General features: G+C 48.0%; 1 protein-coding gene and 1 long non-coding RNA gene across 2 annotated transcripts; both read right to left on the bottom strand.

The window, feature by feature from the left end:
- Positions 1–233: 233 nt before the first annotated feature.
- On the bottom strand, positions 234–7,415 carry MMP1 (matrix metallopeptidase 1). Its single transcript, XM_015073920.3, has 10 exons — positions 7,232–7,415; positions 6,567–6,811; positions 6,325–6,473; positions 5,971–6,096; positions 5,654–5,809; positions 5,406–5,523; positions 3,242–3,375; positions 1,577–1,739; positions 952–1,055; positions 234–771 (listed from the first exon to the last, which is right to left on the bottom strand). Exons 1-10 carry the CDS (start codon positions 7,340–7,342, stop codon positions 662–664), a joined length of 1,416 nt encoding a protein of 471 aa, XP_014929406.2. The 5' UTR covers positions 7,343–7,415; the 3' UTR covers positions 234–661.
- An 8,751-nt stretch (positions 7,416–16,166) lies between these two features.
- Positions 16,167–16,823, bottom strand: LOC128311965 (uncharacterized). The gene is made up of 2 exons (XR_008290734.1): positions 16,660–16,823; positions 16,167–16,427 (listed from the first exon to the last, which is right to left on the bottom strand). It is a non-coding gene; the product is annotated as an uncharacterized LOC128311965 (long non-coding RNA).
- Positions 16,824–18,700: the final 1,877 nt, after the last annotated feature.

Genomic DNA, 18,700 nt, shown 5'->3' with positions numbered 1-18,700 from the left:
TGACATGGGACATGGGAAATCGGTTTTAACCTCTTGCGTATGATGTAACTTCCATGAAAACGGGAGAATATTCCACCTTCCTGTGCACCCTCACTTCCCACATGAAGAGTTTGCCTATTCCCACTTCAAACTTGAAAACTAGTCTCTGTAAGCATGGCTTTATCACCAGGAAGTAACAAGGTAATGACTTAAATGTACTAGAAAGTTTATAAAACAGTAGAGATATGCATGGCTTATTCCAAACATAAAACACTTTATTTTCTGTAACAAAAGTTGTTCTTTGCATATAAGGATGTTCTAGCGGCTGCTTAGATGTTAGGGGACTGCTTTTCCTCTGGCAAAGGCTTGTATCTCTGGTCTCTGTTCTTGAAGAGCTGCACTCCAAGATCAGGGTGAGAGTCTTCTACTTTGGAAAAGAGCCTCTTTGCAGAAATGGCCCATTTGAATCTATAACCCATGAACTTGACTGTCTTAGTTCTCAGTTGTGGAACTAAATTACAGCAGTACATAATACATTGCATTCTAAAGCATAAAAAGGCATGTAGAATGAGATATAAATAAGATTATACCTAACAGCTCTGTATTTCTTTTAAACAAATGGCTCTCCAGGAAGACACTTTCCTTAGGCTCTTGAAATATATTTTTCTGCTGTAACAGTGGGTCAATAATTTCTGCAGTTGAACCAGCTATTAGCTTTCTTGAGAGACAGAACTCTCTTAGTTTTAGGATCAAATTCGTATTGCCTTGTTCCATGAAAGAAATAGAAAAATCCTAGAAAGAAAAGAAAAGAGACTTACTATGTTATACAAATGGTTTCTAGGCTTGACTTGAATTCTTGAAAAATCCTGTCATTTGTGAGAATATTTTTGGCGTCTGCCATCCCCCTAATAACAATACTGATGTTATTCTGTCACAACAACATAGAGGAAATATATTCATATATTCACTTACCATCTTTCTGGAAAACAGCATCAACCTTACTTCCAATTCCAGGAAAGTCATCTGCTATCATTTTGGGATAACCTGCATCCATGGATTGTTTATATTCATCATACCTGGTCAAAAAATAATTGGAGGCATCAGAATGCATCAAATGTGTAGACTTCGCAAAGTCATCACAGGGAATTTGGCAGCAGGAGTGTTTTAAGAACTTTTAACTGCAGAGATGTTGTGTGGCATAGGGGAGGGTGACATGGGATGCTGGATGGAAAAGATTTATAAGGTCCCTCTGAACGCCAACCACTAATTTTAATTCTCCAGGAAGTACCACACGACATCCCATTAAGGCAAACTGCAATCAAAGATACATTTCTACTGGCAGAAGGGCCCTGTGAAGATAAATGCCCTCCTTCTTAGGTGTCCTTTTTCAAATGTAGCCCCACGTATTCCCTGGATTCCCAGTATGGGTGTTGCACAATGATCTCTTAAGAATAGCCTTGGATACTTGCTACAGCCATTCACAGAAACAGCAGCTAGTCAAGGCAGTAAGAGACTCCCGTGGGCACGGTTCAATCTAGAATGTTCCCTCTGTGTAGAAAGAGCTGGTGCACTACCACTTTCTGTCCTCGGTCTTTACCTCCAGTACTTGTTACCAACAAAGAAGTACGTTTTCCCAGTTTCTTCCTCAGACACAGCAGCATCGATGCTCGTCACAGTTCTGGGGAAGCCGAAGGATTTGTGGATGTTCCTGGGGTATCCATACAGCATATCCTGCCCCTGGACAGCCCAGTACTTATTGCCTGCCAATCAAAAAACAGAGATGAAAATACTTATCCAGGGCGCCAGAAGACGGTAGGCTGATTTCCAGCTAAGTTCTCAGCTACACATGCCAGAGCAGTGTCTCATCTGTACGTTAGAACCATCCGGGGAGGTTTTTCAAGATGCCTAAGCTAATTTTGTGCCCAAGGTCTATTAGATCAGTATGTTTTTTAAATATCTGCATCTGCAGCAAGCTTGGAAATGGCCCAAGCGTTGATCGCGCCACCTCCGTGACACCAGGCTCGCTTCTGCGGTTTCCCCTTGACTCTGAAAGTTCCCGCCAATGGCTTCCCAAAGGCCAGAGTGTTGTAATGACTCACAGTCTGTAATGACTTGCAGCCTTTGTCACCAAAAACCATTGCATCTGGCTAGAATACAGTTCCAAACACTCATTTATGCTGTGTCCAGATCTATATATTTAGACTTAAAAAGCCCCATGTCACATAACACTGGTCTTCCACCTTGAAGCCAGGATTATTCTCATTGCACAGATATGCTCATATACCCCTTATGAAAAAGCAGCTTGAAACTTTGTGCATCTGACATCCTACTTAAGGGGCGCCTGGGGGGCTCAGTTGGTTGAAGATCGGACTCTGGATTTTGGCTCAAGTCATGATCCCAGTGTTGTGAGATCGAGCCCTGCATTGGGTCTGTGTTGAGCCTGGAGCCTGCTTAAGAATCTCTCTTCCTCTGCCCTGCTCCCCTTCTCACATACACACACCCTCTCTAAAAATTAAATAACTAAATTAAATTAATTGATTTCCTATTTAATTTCATGATCTGAGGGATAGAAAGCCGGTTTCCAAGTTTTCTGTCCACCTAAACTGCATTCGATCCTTTGCCTTGAGTGTACGACCGGGTCAAGTACTTTAATGTTTGCGTATATTATTTGCAGAAATAGTGATGTTGGCCACAGTGCCTTCAAAGCCAGGAGCCCATCATTGGATTACGTTTCATTGTGATAGAATCAAAGAAGCTTGTCACATTCAATTCATGATGATTCAGGACTTCTCACCCCTTAATGTACACGGCAGCTGAAGGACGTGGACAGACCTTGAGGATGTCAGGCTAAACGAGAGTCTGTGGTCTTAACAGACTCCTCAGGGATGTCCACGATACCTCCCCCTCCCTTCATGTGTCTGTGCTATCCTCTCTCTAACTTTGGCCTCAGTCTCTCCTTTTCATTCCTGAGCACCTCCAGGGGAGATTTGTAAAGAGCCCCACACAGAAAACATTTTCAAAATTCCAGGTTCATAAAGCAGCAGAACACGGATATCTGTAGTCACATGCTCTTTATGGAAAACAACTCAGAGCTGCACTGTACCGTTCTCAGCTACAGTGATGAGCTCCCACTGGTGTGAGAAGCAAGATCATCAGATTTCCCAAAGTGGGTGGAGAGAAAGTAGCTACAGCTGTCTTCTATCTCAGCCCCGAAGCAGATGAAACATTAATCCACGGAACGGAACCATCGCAGAAACATTACCTTTGAAAAACCGGATTTCGTCTCTCTCTGCAGCTTCGTAAGCTGCCTCAAGTCCATTGGGCAGGTTTGGCCAGAAAATAGAAATGAAATTCTGCTCAACGTCCGGGGAGTAGTGGCTTATGCGCATGTAGAACCTGATGATTAGAAAGTAAAGAAATTTGAGCTAATGGGGAGCCAGCGTGGGCTGACACCTAAGGGAGTTTACTGCCGGCCAAGAGGGTCCTGGTGAATGTTGAACGTCCGTCATCCGGGCTGGGGTCCGGGCGGCGGTGGGGAAGCCTGGCCCGTGGTGTCCACTCCCTTGCACGGTGACAGCACCACGGCAGGGTCCTGGGGCTTCCCAGGAGCGCACTGGTAAGTCCAGAGCATTGCTGCCGTCCACGCACGTCCGGCACAAACAACCTCAGGAACCTGGACAGTCAACTGCAGTAGAGTGACTACACAACCATCCGTGTCACTTATCTTTAGTGGCTTTGGTATTAATATGATTTAAGTTACTCAAATAATGGCTGTGATTGACAACCAGCTTGCACCAATTCCGTCTGACAGCTGGCGTCGGAGCCGCGAGGAGCCTGTGGCAGAACACAGCCACGTCCGTGCCCCTGCCAGCCCAGGCCCTTCCCCCCGTCACGCCTTTCCTCACAAGACCCTACGAGAGTGTGCTGCTCGCACCTCACAGAGGAGAGACAGGGGTCAGGGAGGGGAAGGGAGGTGTCTAAGGCAAAAGTCAAGTTTAAACTCAGAGCTGGCCGCCGGTCCCATTGTCCCCTTAGGCTGGTGGCTCACACCGTCGGTCCTACAGTCCACAGGGACTGGGTGATGGAAAAGCATAGACTGTAACGCGGCCGCAGAAGAAGGGTCCGGACCACAGGCCACGGGGAACGATGGGCCCGGCAGTCAGGAGCCCAAGTGGTGGTCCGGCCCCACCTCTGCCTGGCGGTGAGGCCCTGGGCAAATCCACTGCCATCTCCAGCCTCCCACAGCTTCCTGCTTTGGTGCCACTTACATGACAAAGGACACAGGTAGAGGAGTTCCTGCAAATCCTAGACTTGCTCCTGTTCCTTGAAGAAATCCCTCAAACACTTGCTTTGCTAGGGGTGTCCTGCTCTATTCAGAGCTTTCCTTTAAAGCCAGCTGCTTCCTTAGCTTTCAGCCACACCCTATATGGTTTGCGTGCAGCCTTATCTATAGGGGAGAAGAGGATGGAAAGCATTTGGGACCAACACCCTGCATTCTGGGGTGGATGTGACCACAGAGCAGTCAAACAGCACGGGCATGACTCTAGCAAGAGCGGCTGAGAAGTGAGCCCATCAAAGCACCCCTACTTTCTGTGCCAAAGCCCTGGTCCTTCTTCAGGGCTGTTCTTTCTGTGGACTGCATCGTTCAAAAAAGGACTATGTTATAAATTTACACGGTCCTTTAGGAATCAGGATGACACAGAGAGCGGGCCTATTCCTTGGGAGGGAGCCCTGGATGTTTTGAGGCCACACACGGTACTGGGGGGTCCAGGACCCTGCTGTGAGGAGAGAAGCATGTCGTGACCCCACATATGTGCTCGAGGGAGGGCTCTCGTGAACTCTTGGGAATTTTCCCCACAACGGCTCCTTGTCCTTCCCTAGGTCTCTGGGGATCGCAGGCTTTGGGGGAGCATCTTTACTAGGATAGAGGGGTGACATTTAAGGGTGGCTACAAAACCCCCATCAGCATAACGGTGCTGTGGAAACCACTGGCTTCTCCTACCGAAGTGCTAACGTGAATCTCATCACGAGAGTGGGCATGAACGAAGAGAGCTCGTCAGTACGAGCCAGAAGCTCAGTTGCTTCTCTGTCACCACTCCGTGCGCCGAAAGGATCTCTTTCCTTCTCTCTGCCTTACTTTACTGATCTGCAAAATGGGACTATATTTCCTGAATTTTCTACTCCAATGTTGTTGTTGTTGTTTGTTTTTTTTCTGAGCCCCAAACAACAGAACGCATGTGAGGGGAGAAGTTGTCGTAAGTTCATCACATTGTGCAAATGTATGTAATTGCTTGCACTTAATCAAAATTCTAATTATGCATGTAAGCGTAAGACAACATGTGGGGCAGAGTATAGCGCATGGGTTCCCCTAGTCATGAGTGTTGTTGTGGTTACAGACACAAAACACAGAGGAACTGATGTCCTACCGGTCTTTAAAGAACATCACTTCTTCCCGAATCGTGGTGATTGCGTCAAAGGTTAGCTTGCTGTCACACGGTTGTGGGGTTTGGGGGCCTGTTGGAGGGATGGGATTCTGGGAGGGTCCTAAAGGAGAAAGAGATCTGCAGTTAGTTCTGCTGGAAAGCTGCATGAACCACAAAGCCAGCTTCTTAAAGGTCCCCACTGACGGCCTCTCTAACGGCCCCTCGTCCCCAGTGTTGTTCTGTACACTCACCATATATGGCCTGGATGCCATCGATGTCATCCTGAGACAGCTGGACGTCACCACTGTAGATGTAGTTGGGGTACATCAGAGCCCCAATATCAGTCGAGTGAGAGAGTCCGAGGGAATGACCCAACTCATGAGCGGCCACGCGATACAAGTTGAAATCTAAAAGTTCCAGTAGACCCTGTTTGCAATTCTTTGGGAAGGGTGTTCGTAGTGGAAAAATACATACTTCTACTAATGCACCTTTTCAGTTAAGCCAACCAGTATTACAATGAACTGAGGAGGGGTGGGGGGATCAAGAGAGACAGGATTAGCTGGCTCACCCCTGAAGTCGTTGGTCCACCTTTCGTCTTCATCGAAATGGACATCTCCGCCAAGATTTGGGCCCGGTTGGAAAGCATGAGCGAGGTTCCCTCCAGGTCCATCGAAGGGAGAATTGTCATGGTGATCTGCCAGAAACAGAATTCAACAGGTGTCCCTCTTGGCTCTAACTCCGGCTAACCCAGGAGGGTCAGCTTTGCTGAGAGGGCAACAGATTCCCACCCAGTGTGGCATAGTCCCTCCTTCAGCCTGTAAAAGCAACACTCCTCTTGAGCAAGGTCCTCCAGCAGCTGAAGGGATCTAGGGTCAAGGCAAAGGGAAGGTGAGAAGAGTTTCCTGCTACAAGAAGGGCTTACCTCCCCACACAAAGGATAGCATTATGTCCGCTTGACCCTCAGAGACCTTGGTGAAGGTCAGGGGTGAGACATCACTCCAGAGTTGAAAGGCTTTCTCAATGGCACGGTCCACCTCTGCTCTTGGCAGATCTGGTGTGTAATTTTCAATCCTTCACGTGAAATAAAACAGAGACATGTCAGACCTCCTCTGCCATGGCTCTGATGGGGAATAGAGTCCTCGCTCTGGTGCCCGTTCTGGTTACCTGTAGGTCAGGTCTGTGTGCTCCCATTGAGGGTTCCCCTCAGTGAGGACATAGGGAGCCACGTCGGGCACCCCACACCTGGCCTGCTGCATCACGTGCAGGGTCTCAGCATCTGGCCGCCCAGTCACCTTCAGCCCAAAGAATTTCTGCATTTGCTTCAGCTTCTCAACCACTGGGCTATGGTTTCTCTGCTTTACCATTTTCTTCCCGTCGTCCTTCAGATTGTAGTAGTTTTCCAGGTATTTCTGAGGAAAGATAAAGGTACTGAAACCACCAGATGAGAACTTTCTCTTCTCTGAAGATTGACAATATGAAGTTTTCACAGAAGTGGAGAGCCACTTTTAAAGATTGTGCTTGGATTTCAGGGTCCTTGTTATTGGTGGAAACTAATCTCAGAGTAGGAATCTCCTGACCTCTCAATAGCATGAAGTCAGAATTACAATTGGCTCCTTTAGTTCCCTCCGACAGGAAAAGGGAAAAGAATCTGTTCTGGGGAGAGGACCCTTCCCACCACAAGTTTCTCCTCGTAAGAAACCCACCCTTTATTTATTAATCAATAAAGCTCATTCCTTAAGCCCCTTTATGCTACTACTGCTTCTCTATAAAGCCATGGGAAAATGCAGATAAAGGCTCTTCGTTTCTGGCATGTGAAATTCAGCATTTACCTGGACCATCTCCACATCTTTCTCTTGTGTGTCTGAGGTCACTGCTGGGAAACCGTGGGACCCCACGCCCCAGAGCAGCAGGAGCAGCAGCAGCAGAGGAAGGCTGGCCATGCTGACCTTGGCTTTTCTTCTCTGGTGAAGGCCTCTGATGCTCTCCACCTGCCTGCTGTTGAAGTACCTCAACTAGGAAAAGCTCCCTCTTTATATAGTCTGTGTTTCCAGAAAGCTGGAGGCTGGCTGGCTCACATTGCGTAACATCCTCTTTGATTAGTGATGAATACCTCCGGCAATTATCAGAAACGGTGACGCCACACAGATTATTTGGATCCACTCGGTGTCGCAACCTTATGATTAATATCAAACAGTCCGTGAGTGTGAAGGAGACACATTGGTTTTCTCCAGTTCCTGTCTGTCCTTTTTGAACAGGGCCTTGTCAGAGATGGTAGAGTAAGTATTCCGTGATCATGTGAAAAGGTAGGCTTTGCTACCTTTTGCCTTTGCCAAACTGTCTAGTATACTATTTCCACAGCCCACGGTCTCCGTCTTTACGTGGGCCCAGGATTTGAGAACCTTGGCTCAGAAGCCCTCGTCCAGGTCTGGTGAGATAACTCCCACCCTGTGCAGACACTGCCCATTGGCATCATGGGAGAAATATGACCCTTCTCTGAAACCTGTCACAATGTACCAGAGGAGGCAGGGGCTGGCCAAAGACCAAGTCTTATTGTCTTATTTTGAGTCTTCTGGGGCAGAGAGAGAGAGAGAGAGAAGTGGGGTTCACCTGATGGGTCAGGGGCGTGGGTCTCAAGCTCATCACCTGCTAGACTCGAACTCACGAACCGTGAGATCATGCCCTCAGCCGAAGTCCGATACTTAACGGCCTGAGCCACCTGTGGCCCCTCTGCTGTCTTATTTTTAATCATCCTCGTTCCCGTTGATGCGAGCACATGCTCGTTAGGGCTGGGCTGCAATTATTCTCTCATGTACGCATTCGTTCACGTATCTTTGCATTCATTCATCCACATGATCGTATTCAGCATCTTCTGGGCACCAGTTCCCATGGGAGGGAGTTAATTAGTAAACAGACATCGTATGAGATATCTTAAGGTGGCTTTAACAGAAGTCCATACAACGCTGCTCAGATTAGATTTACCAGGAAGTGCCAGGATGCACGAGACTATACAGCTGGTCCAACCCTAAATTTCCTAACGTTCACTAACCCTCCTATCTCTATCATAGTTTTTGCCAAATCTTAGTGCCACCTGGAGTATTACTTTTGTATTTTTCCTTAAGTTACAGTTTGCCTCATTATAGGCTATCATGTCTGTAAAAATCATCGTTTAATGGTTATTAGTTTTGTATGCATATTGGAATAAATACATGGCTATGTCATGAAAATGTTCATTTGTGTGTCCATGTGGGAATATGTGTCTTGGGGGCTATCCTTCTGGCCCTTGGTGAGAAAAGCTGATCTAAGTCCGTGGATTCCTCTGCTCACACCCCAGCCTCCTTCCTCCAAAGTGTTTAATGAGATACGAAGCTGAGAAACACCTGTGTCCTCTTTTCCCCTCCAGCACCTGATGGTGCCCCTGCCTTTCCCACCCTGGCTAGACAGCTTTCTCTGGACTTTTCTCACCGTAGCAACTTCTGCTTTCCTCGCCACGCTAAGAACAACACCTTGTGTATAAATATCGCTTCAATATCTTTTGGACTGACGTGAAAGGGCTCATTTTCTCCCTAATTACCTAGCCACAACTTCCTCATAAGTGGACTAGTACGTGAGTTCAAGACCGTGAGAGGAATTGGAAGAAGTTCTCACCAAGGTCAAAGCCTCTCCTTCTCATGGGCATCAGATGAAGGGTAGGGCTGAGACCAAAGAACACCAACGGTTGAACTGACTTCAGTACAGGCAAGGAAAATACTGGAAGAAGCTTTTATGTCAGAGGTTGTGTGCACAATGTCAAGGGATAGCACATCCCCCCTGACTCCTAGGGAATCTGGTCAGTGTGAAGAGGATGCACCCCACCCTCCGGGCCAGTGAGAAGCAAGGGTCACGAGGTTAACTCGAGAGCATGTGACCTTCTGGGATTGGGCAAGGCATTACAAAGATATCACCCAGGACGAGTCTCATGAAATATTCAATGTGGCGACAGCTTACGTACCCTATGGTCTACAGGTTTTCCCACTTTTGTAAATGACAGTATCCTTTAAACAAAATCCCTCTGGGAAATCTGAGGGACACAGAGCCTCACCTGCCTCACTCCCACCTGGTCCCCTGTCTCCTCTCCACTAGCAAAGCCCGGACGTCTGTGCCACAGGGAGGATCCAGTGGAACGAAGTTCAAAAACCACGGGTCTAGCCCAGCACTCTGGTCTTCCCCACAAGACCCTGGGCAGCAGGGAGGTTGCCCACAGGCCCGCGGTCATGACTCTGAAGGGACAGGGGTGGGGGGAGGACCTGGTCGGAGGAAGCACGTAGAGCTGGGACTCAACCTTCTGCTCCTGGTCTGGGTGCAGAGCTCCCGATGTAAACCGTGTTTTTCCCTCCAACTTCAGGAATGCTGACGTGGATCGGACACTGGTCACTTAAAATAGCTTTTTGTTACATCTCTTCCCAAAACAACAACGAGTTTTAAATTAAGTTTCAGTTCAGCAGACAGCTTCAAAGACTCATGGTGTCCTGAATCTTGAAATTTCCAGTTAGGTATTCACAGCAGAACACATGAGCTCCTTGGCTAGTGCCGGCATGTGAGAGATTTGAAAGTGGAGAGGAAAACATACAAATTGGGACCAGAAAGCTGGGGATTAAATCCTACCCAAAGCCTAGCAATGCCGAAACTTTGTATAGTTTCCAAGAAGCCCAAGACATGTTAGAATTTTAGTGCTTTTCATGTCTGAATGTTTTTTTTTTTTCCTCTGGGAGCTTCTTTTTCCCCCATAATCCCCTTTCGGATGTAGTTTTGTGGAAATGATTCCTCCATTGTGTATCCCCTGGGGGGAATGGCAGATTTAGGAGGGCTTTTGAGAGTGTGAGCACGTCAGCTGACTCCCGACTATTTCCAAATAGGCAAATTATTTCCAAGGTTTTCTTGGTCACTTCATGCTGCTCTATGCAAGGACTCAAGCATGTTTGTGTCTTTGCATATGAAGTTGAGTCTTGGAATATCCCTCTTGCTCCGTATTTTTTATGCTTGGAAATTCAGCCTCTTTCATTTTATAATTAAATTTGAGTCTCATTTTTTTTTCTAGTTTTTTGCTCCTACAGGTCTTGAAGTGACCTTTAGCCAGAGGTTTAATGTTTTAATAATTTTTGTTTTGGGAGTGACATGAGGGAAAGCTTTGCCCCGATCCGTATCTTCTCCCTCCCCGTGGCCACATGGTGGCTTCATGGACAATCACTTTGTGTGTGCCAGACATCTGACAGACACGTTGCACCTGTTGGTTCCTTCAGACGTCATGGTTTCCTTCCGGGTAGAAATGACGGACGCATCAACCTGGAGGCACTTACTGTCACGAGTCTGTGCAACTCTAGTCCACCAACCTCCACGGTGCTCTGTCGCCGGATAAGTCACACACGCTCTGGGTATGGAGACTTGGCCTCCCTAACGGGGAGATGCTGTGAGACACCAGGCCGGTTCTGTTACTTGTGTCATGTCTATGATAACGTCTCCATGCCACCACCCAATCCCTCAGGCCTGAGAGAATCTTAATTGATCCCCGAAGACCTCTTCATATGCTTGACGCTGGGATGCATTTCTTTGTTCTCCTAGGAAATTATTGTTGAAAAGCCGGTGATGTGGCACCATCCCTCTTTGCTGAAGCTGATGTTATGGTTCCCCTCCATGGTTTGGGGAAAGGAAACTAGGGATATTCCCAGGCCATACAGCTTTCGAAAGGGGAGAATGTGTACAGATATGGTGACTAGGGCATAAAGGTGTTTAGAGAAATAGTTTCCAAAGAGAAGAGCCAGAAGCCCTGAGAAGCCTCTATCCTACAAGCTACGCAACAGAGCATCGGGTGCTTTCTTCCCTGTCCTTGGAGATCAGCCCGAGATCACAGAGCCCCTCAAATCCCCCGGAGTCCTCTGCCCTCTGCCAAGGTTGCAAAAGCAAGCCTACATCGTCATTTATACCGCGGGGTTAGCACAGTCTCCGTATAAAAGGGGACCAGTGTGTTTTGCATATTTTATATATACGTGTAGATATATATTGATCTTCATGACTCGGTATCTATAAATATGCAAACCTGTGTAACTTTATATACACAGATATACTTAGCACAGTGCCTGCAAAAGAATACATACATACAATTCTATAGACAATAGATGTCATAGGATAATATATTGGGATGTAAAATTGCATTTTTTGTCTCATAGTTTGCCCTGACCTTGCCAAGAGCTCTGTATGCCCTAGTTCACAGGTGTCTTCAGGACTGCAATCAAAAGCGACTTGATCGAAGGCAAGATCTCTTTCCAACTGTGGAAAAACCTGAGAACACTTGGGGGAGGTTATGACAGGCATCTTTGGCGAAGAGGGGAAAGGAACCAGTTTTGAGGGAAGCATGAGACAGAACAGCAGTTTCCTTAAATGGGAAAAGGGAACGTTTGGTCAGTTCCACCAGGCGTAAAGACCCACGCTTGGCTTCCAGCACCCTGGAAGCTGCTGGGGTGGGGGTGGGTGGCCACAGGGAGGCTGGATGCTTCCACACTTTGGAGATGGAAACATATATCACCTCCTCCGAGGCACCAGTATGTGGCTGTCCGTTTCCAAGATCAAAGTGCATTTCGACACCGGCGTTTGCTCACACAACAGTGGCTTCCTACTGTAGGAAGCGTGGACAGTCACCTTGTATTTGGGGAGGGTATGGATAAGAGAATTTTCTTTCAGGTCCCCTCCAAAAGGTGTGGTAGAAAAACCACAGCATTTTGACTCAAACGACATGGGTTTGAATCACAGTTGAGCAATCTTGGATGTTATCATCTGCAAAAAGAAATTATAATGCCTAGCCCCCTTTTTTTTTTCTTTTTACGATGTGATTGAACAGGCAGGTACTTTGTAAATTGAATGACTGCATATGGTAATTATCATTACCTCCTGACCTTTGAGAGTATCTGCACCATCAGGTACTACCTAGTGATACAAGTTAACCAGGGTTCACAGACCCGAAACCCATTTTCTGGGTCTGCAGTTAGTATTTTCTTGAAATACGAAGATAGATTTGCCTTTAGAATATTAACCAAAATGTATGCGTGCATTACAAACTCGATTTACTCCCACTGACTGATATTCCAGGCGGCTTGATCGCAAACGTAGACTTATAATAGATGTACACAGACACAGAACACAGACCCGGCGGCAGCATTGGATGTGAAGGAAATCTAATCTCCACGTAAGGCAGATTTGAATTCAAAACTCAATTTCGTAGCTTTTTAGGCCTTAGGCATATTAACCTTTCTGATACCTCATTGTCTCGCATATAAAATGCAAACAACAACATTATGGTTTTCCGTGACGGTTTTAGGGATACGTGAATCCCCAAATGCAAATATACATCATGCTTACTGTGTAATAGCTGCCCATTGAGCATTCATTGCTCCGAGAGGGAGAAGACACCTAAAATCATCTACGTTGGCCATTTTACATTGGACACGAGGAAATCGAGCCCCTACATTTTTATTTGTTTTAATTCTTGGAAGCAAAACTGTTGCAATGATGAGTCCTGATGAGAACATGTCAATATGCCAGATATTGATAGTAAAAAACTATCTACAAATTAATTATGATTCTTGAAGAAATTGCTATTATGCAGTGACGTACAGCAAGTCAACGTCAACATAATTTTTGGCTACCTGCACATAAACTAACGCAGTGAGTTACCTCCTTTACTAATTTTGGAAGCTCGCCCGAGAAGCAGCCATACTCTAAGGTGTAATGTCATCGTCACCTTCACTGACACCGGCTAGATGTGATTCGAATAGTAAGTAAATGGCAAGGCAGCAAATTCGTTAGTTGCATAAATCATGGCCAGGAAGCCATGTGTCATTACATACTCACCTTTAGTTATATCTCGGGAAAGTGAAACAGTTTCCTCTTAATCATGCTAAGGAGTTTTTATTAATAAATGCAGTTATGTTACGAATCAGCTGTTGTTCTGTGACCTGACACTTTTCAGGACCGTATCCCAGGGCGGGATTTCCCCCAAAGCAGCTTTTTTTCTACTGACCAATATGGAGCGAATGATGGGTGTGGATCTTGAAGCAGCTCTCTGGTGAGTCTGGAAGGCCCAGTACTTATCACCCGATTCTATGCCCCTGTTTTAATCTACTTCAGAAAGGCTTAGGAAATATACTGTGTGTGCAGGAGGTGATGCTTGCTGAAGTTAATAATTCAATGTATTGTTCATAGCCTGATGACTTCTCAAATGAATTTACTGCTGAATTATTCGCTGACAGAATTAATTAATATGTTTTGAGGAGTGTTTTCTCTGTTGTCACCCTTATTAGTTGAAATGCAATGTTTTCAGCTATGTAATAGCAAGTTGAATTCTTAATACTCTTCCCTTTACGATATAACTCAGGGAAAAAAATCTTTTCTTCACTACAGTCCAACCAATTCTTTGTGATTGCCCAAAATGGATAAAGGTATGTCATTTTTACACCACTGCACATGCTGTTCCCTTATCCTCCATGCGTGGCCTGCTAGACTCCAATTGGCTGAAGAACATCTAGGATCAAGCATTGCTTCCTTCCCAAACTCCATTCATTCATTCATTCATTCAATAAAAGCTTAATAAGCAATTGTTAAGAGGCAGGCATGGTGCTGGGCACTGAGGACAGTCCAACGTAGGACATGTGTGAGGATAGTTACTGCACATTGTGGATTACTGGGTACACATAAGAGGAAGACTGAACACAGCCAGAAGGCAAGGTGGACAGGTCAAAGAATGTGTTCCGGAGAAGGCAATCCCTGAGCTGGATCTTCAGGAGCAAGTCAGCTGGGAATATGACATCTTTGTTTTCATGGGGAACCATTTCATTGGAAAGAATGACTGACTTAATTAAGAGGAAGTTTATTTTAAAGAACCTGAGGGATCTCGTGAAATGCAATAATGAGAAGAGATTTGAAGGGATAGGTTGAGCAGGTAGATCTCTCCCAGCCCTCAAGTTCTCCATGTCCCCTGTCCTGTTATCATCCTGAGAACACCCCACTCCTGCTGACACCCAGGAGGGCAGAGCATCAAAGTGCTGTGGTTGCTCCCTTTAGACATTTTCATAGTTTGAATGTGAATCACAGGCTGGAAGGGCTTCTGGCAACAGAGTTATTTACTGTTTTCCCCTTATTTCCAGTAAGGAAACATGGATCGTAAAATATGCTTTTCCTGGTAGACTTTAGATGACAAGAAGTAACCAACAACTTCAGACACCTTTACTTTCCATCCCAAGACCCTAAAACTTTGCCCTCAGAGAGCCCACAGCTGGAGTTTCAGTAGTGGAACCAGCTGCTTCTTCTCCCCTCAAGGGCTGTTGGCTTCACCTTGACCAGACATTTTCCTCTGCCTTGCTGGGTCCCCACCACCAATTCCACACGTTCTCCATGGTTTGTGCCCACTCCCACTTATGTCTAAGCCAAGAATCGTTGTGTTGGGAGGTTAATTCGAGTCGATCTACAATAAGAGGCTTGGGGACTCTCATGGAATACAATCTCGGGACAGCCTTCCTGAGGAATGGGAGGGTTCAGCCTCTCTGTCTCTGTCTCTGTCTCTCCCTCTCATTCTTAGCCTGAGCCTGAATGTTTGCTGCTTTTCCTTTTTCCATAGACCAGCTTTGCTCCAAGGATGATGCTCCCCTATGAATCAGCCTGTGTAGGACTTTGAGCTACCATGGTCCTAATCCTGGTTCAACCTGAGATGACCTTGTAGACCCTGTGCCCAATGTGGGGACAGGAGGGCTGGAGGAGCCAGAGGACACCGGCTTACATAGATAACTCCAAGCGGTTGGGTTTGTCTGGGGTTAGCGCTGAGGGCGGGACATGGTGAGATGGCAGAAGGCCTGAAGTTCTGAAGTTCCTGGATGCCATACTCAGGGGCTGACGCGGATAGAAAGCCGAGCTGCATCCCCTTTACAGCTTTGCACACGGTGTATGTACCTTGCACCTGGACGGGAACCCTCTTCCTCTTTGCTCAGGAAGTATTTACCGTGTGAGCTTCAGCTTAGAAGCACCTCCTCTGAAGGTCTTCCCTGACCTCCCCAAGCACGGTCAGTTGCTGTGTGTCTCCCCAGCTCTGCGTGCCTGCTCTGGGACGTGTTCACCGCCCACTCGGTATTCTAGCGGCCCGTTCACTTTTCTGTCTCTTCTGCTGGAGGATAAGCAGGAACCTTGTCTGAATGCATATTCCTCCCTCGCCCAGGGCCTGGCCATCTTAGACATTCAGTAAATATCTGCTTGAGGAACGAATAAATCACTGAACGAACGACACAGAGAGAAGTCAAGTCAGGGTCGTACCCCTTTTCTGGCCTGAGGGCCAAGTCTGGCTTCACTTCCTGGGTGGACCGGCCAGAGAGTTCTTGACCCCCGGTCCGTGGGGAACGCACACCCTCCCGCAGGTCTCCGGGCTCAGCTCTGGGACCCTGGACCAAAGTCCTCTGCAGACACCTCTCTCCTCTGTGTTCCTGACCCACTTCCTACAATACCGATCGAGCCTCCTTTCCTCACGTAATTCTGTCTGTTGTCACCTTAATCCGTTCCCTTCTTCACTCACGTTTGCCCAGTTTTCTCCTAGACCCGCTGAGACACTCTTACCCCCATCACCTGCTCATCGTTGGATGCTCCTTCAGAGTTTACAGGCTCCGGCCCCAAACTGCCCCTCTCCAGGTCAGACACACTTATGTACAGACAGTAACCCCGGGCTCTCACAAGTAGCAGGAGGAGGCAGCCTGTCAGTGTAGATTACGATACACCTGCTGTATGTTATTGACGACTGTGATGCTTCAGGTCTGTCCTTGGATGAACACACACGTCGCAAGCGTAACACATGCCGGAAAGTGAGCCCGCGGCGTTCCCCCACAGCCTGCTCTGCCCTCGGCCCCCACGGCGTCCCAGGTGGTGCCAACTTGGTGGCCTCTCCTCCAGCTGCTTAGTCGTCCTGACCCTTCTCTTGTTCTCACGGTTCACAGCCTGTCCGTCACTAATCCTGTGGGCTCTCTGTTCATGTAAAGCCAAATACATGCCTTCACTTCCACGCTGCCCAGGCGGGAGCCCCCTCCCCGAGCTCTGGTCCCCTGCCCTTGGTCCCCTCCAATCACATCCAGCAAAGCCTGAGGACACTCTTCTGAGCACCCCCCCCATGCCCTGCCAGTTCACTCAGAGTTAGAGCCAGGTCCCCCACCCCCCCCCCGCCCCGCCCCCTCGTGAGGTGCTCCAGCCCTGGCCTTACCTCTGACCGTGTCTTCTAGTCCCCCCTCCAGGCCCGGCTGGAAGTGGTTCTGTAACCCAACCATCCTCCTTCCTCGGTTCTCTCCTGGGTGAGTCACGGGTTCAAACAGCAGCTGCCCTTGTCACACAAAGGACCATTTATTCTCAGCAAACAAGGAGACGGTGCGGAATGAGTCCCCGGATGTGACTCTCCGAGCAGGGGCACGGGGGCGGGGGGGGGGGGCCCTCTGTCGCTCAGGGTTAGGGGCGTATGCGGAGAGGGGTTCGCCGTCCATGTACAGGTGGGCTGGTCGTGCACACGCACGTAGGACAAGAGCCTGGACACGCCCCGTGCGTGAATGAGCTTCCTCCTCGGGCACAGGCACCAACAGGGGAGCCAGGGGGTCACCGTGCGACACGCTGTGGTCAGCCCAGCACGTGCGGTACTGGCCCCTGCAGCCCTCCCTGGTTTTCGCCTCAGAAACATGAGGTTAACTTCCCCGCGACAAAGCGGGGAGGGCAGGGGCAGTCCCTCTGGTGACGGTCTCCATCTCATGAACCCAGTGGGGCCTGGTTTCCTACCTGCAGAAGCCACTTGAGAACGCATGTGAGGGCAGTCTTCACTTCTGGGACAGCTCTGCGAGTTTTAGCACCGATGTACTGTCTCTGCTGTGGCTGGGCTACCTCCTGGCCACATAGAGACGGCTCGTTTTTGCATTCGCGGCTGGAGGGTTTGCTTTCCTGCGTCCCCAAAGCTCCCAGAAGCTTCCACGAGCAGCGCGCTGGGGGCAGGGAGGGGGAGCAGGGCAGCACAGGTCACGGACAGCGGCTGGGGGCCTACGGTGACTCCCTGTGTCCTGAAAGCCGGGTCTCGTCTTTCTACTTCGGGGGAACAGCTCGCATTGGCCACGCGCGTTATGTTGCCAGTCCTACAGTCCTACGGCCTGCAGCGCTCTGTGTTTGCAATTCCCTTCCCTCCGTGGTTTTTCTTTTCCCCCCGAGGGCACTTCTCCTAAGGTCTGATACAGTGTGTTTACAGCTCATCATTCTGGTTCTTGTCCGCCTTCCCCCCGAGGGTCGGTCTTAAGCCAAACGTCTTCGTCTGTTTTGTTCCCTGACGGATGCAAGGTCTTTGCAGAATGCCCGCACCCTGCTATCGCCCGCAGTGTGAACAGAGAAACAAATGAGTAGCTCCGGTCAGGGTCTACCCTTTATGTTTGTCCCCACATCGGCCCGACCGTCCCCACACCGGGAGTCCCAAAAGGGCAGCGAACATTTCTGTCTGTGCCTAGCAGAGCAGAATTCTGACCCGATGGCCCGCACCCTGCAGTCTTGTGATGGTGGCTCCTGTCTTACGTTCATCCGCACAAGGGTGTAATCTGAGCCTGATTCATCACAGGACTGATGTGGGCTGAGAAGATTGAGACAAACACTCATCTGCTTCAGAGTCAAATGGTGACAAATTAGGGCTTTGTGGGAAAAGAAATTCAAAACCAGTTAACGTACAGAAAAAAATACAAGAATTAACTTGTCATTTTCAGGCACAGAACTCAGGGGTATTGATGTGAGGTCCTGTGCCAGGTCTGTGAAATATTCTCTGGCTTCAGAAATGTACTTGTGGTTTCAGGAGTGTGGGGTCCCTCCACGCTGGGGATTTATGAGTCACCACATCTCTTCCTGTGGGTCAGGTTTTGCAGTGATTTCTTAATGAATTAATCCACTGACAAATGAGCAGACACTCTTGAATTATGAAACAGTTGCTTTATTTATTAATAACAGACCATATTCCTACTCACTTAGATGCACCCGAAATACTCCACTACATGGCTTAACATTCCTCATCTAAATAGAAAATAGTAGCAGCACTTATCAGAACTTACAGGAACTTCTCAAGTTGTGAGCCCTCGACTTTTGAAACGTTTCAATGTCTGCATCATGTACCCACTCGTGGATCAGTCCGACCATCCCCTGTTGAGTCGACCTGCAATAAAGTGCCAGCCCCTTTGTCTCTCTTTTCCAACTCTGGCCCTATTACCTCTGTCAGTCTCGGCTCCGCTCTCTCC

Source organism: Acinonyx jubatus, chromosome D1, assembly GCF_027475565.1.
Source record: "Acinonyx jubatus isolate Ajub_Pintada_27869175 chromosome D1, VMU_Ajub_asm_v1.0, whole genome shotgun sequence".
NCBI classification, from domain to species: domain Eukaryota; kingdom Metazoa; phylum Chordata; class Mammalia; order Carnivora; family Felidae; genus Acinonyx; species Acinonyx jubatus.
This window is presented reverse-complemented; position numbering and strand designations above follow the sequence as displayed.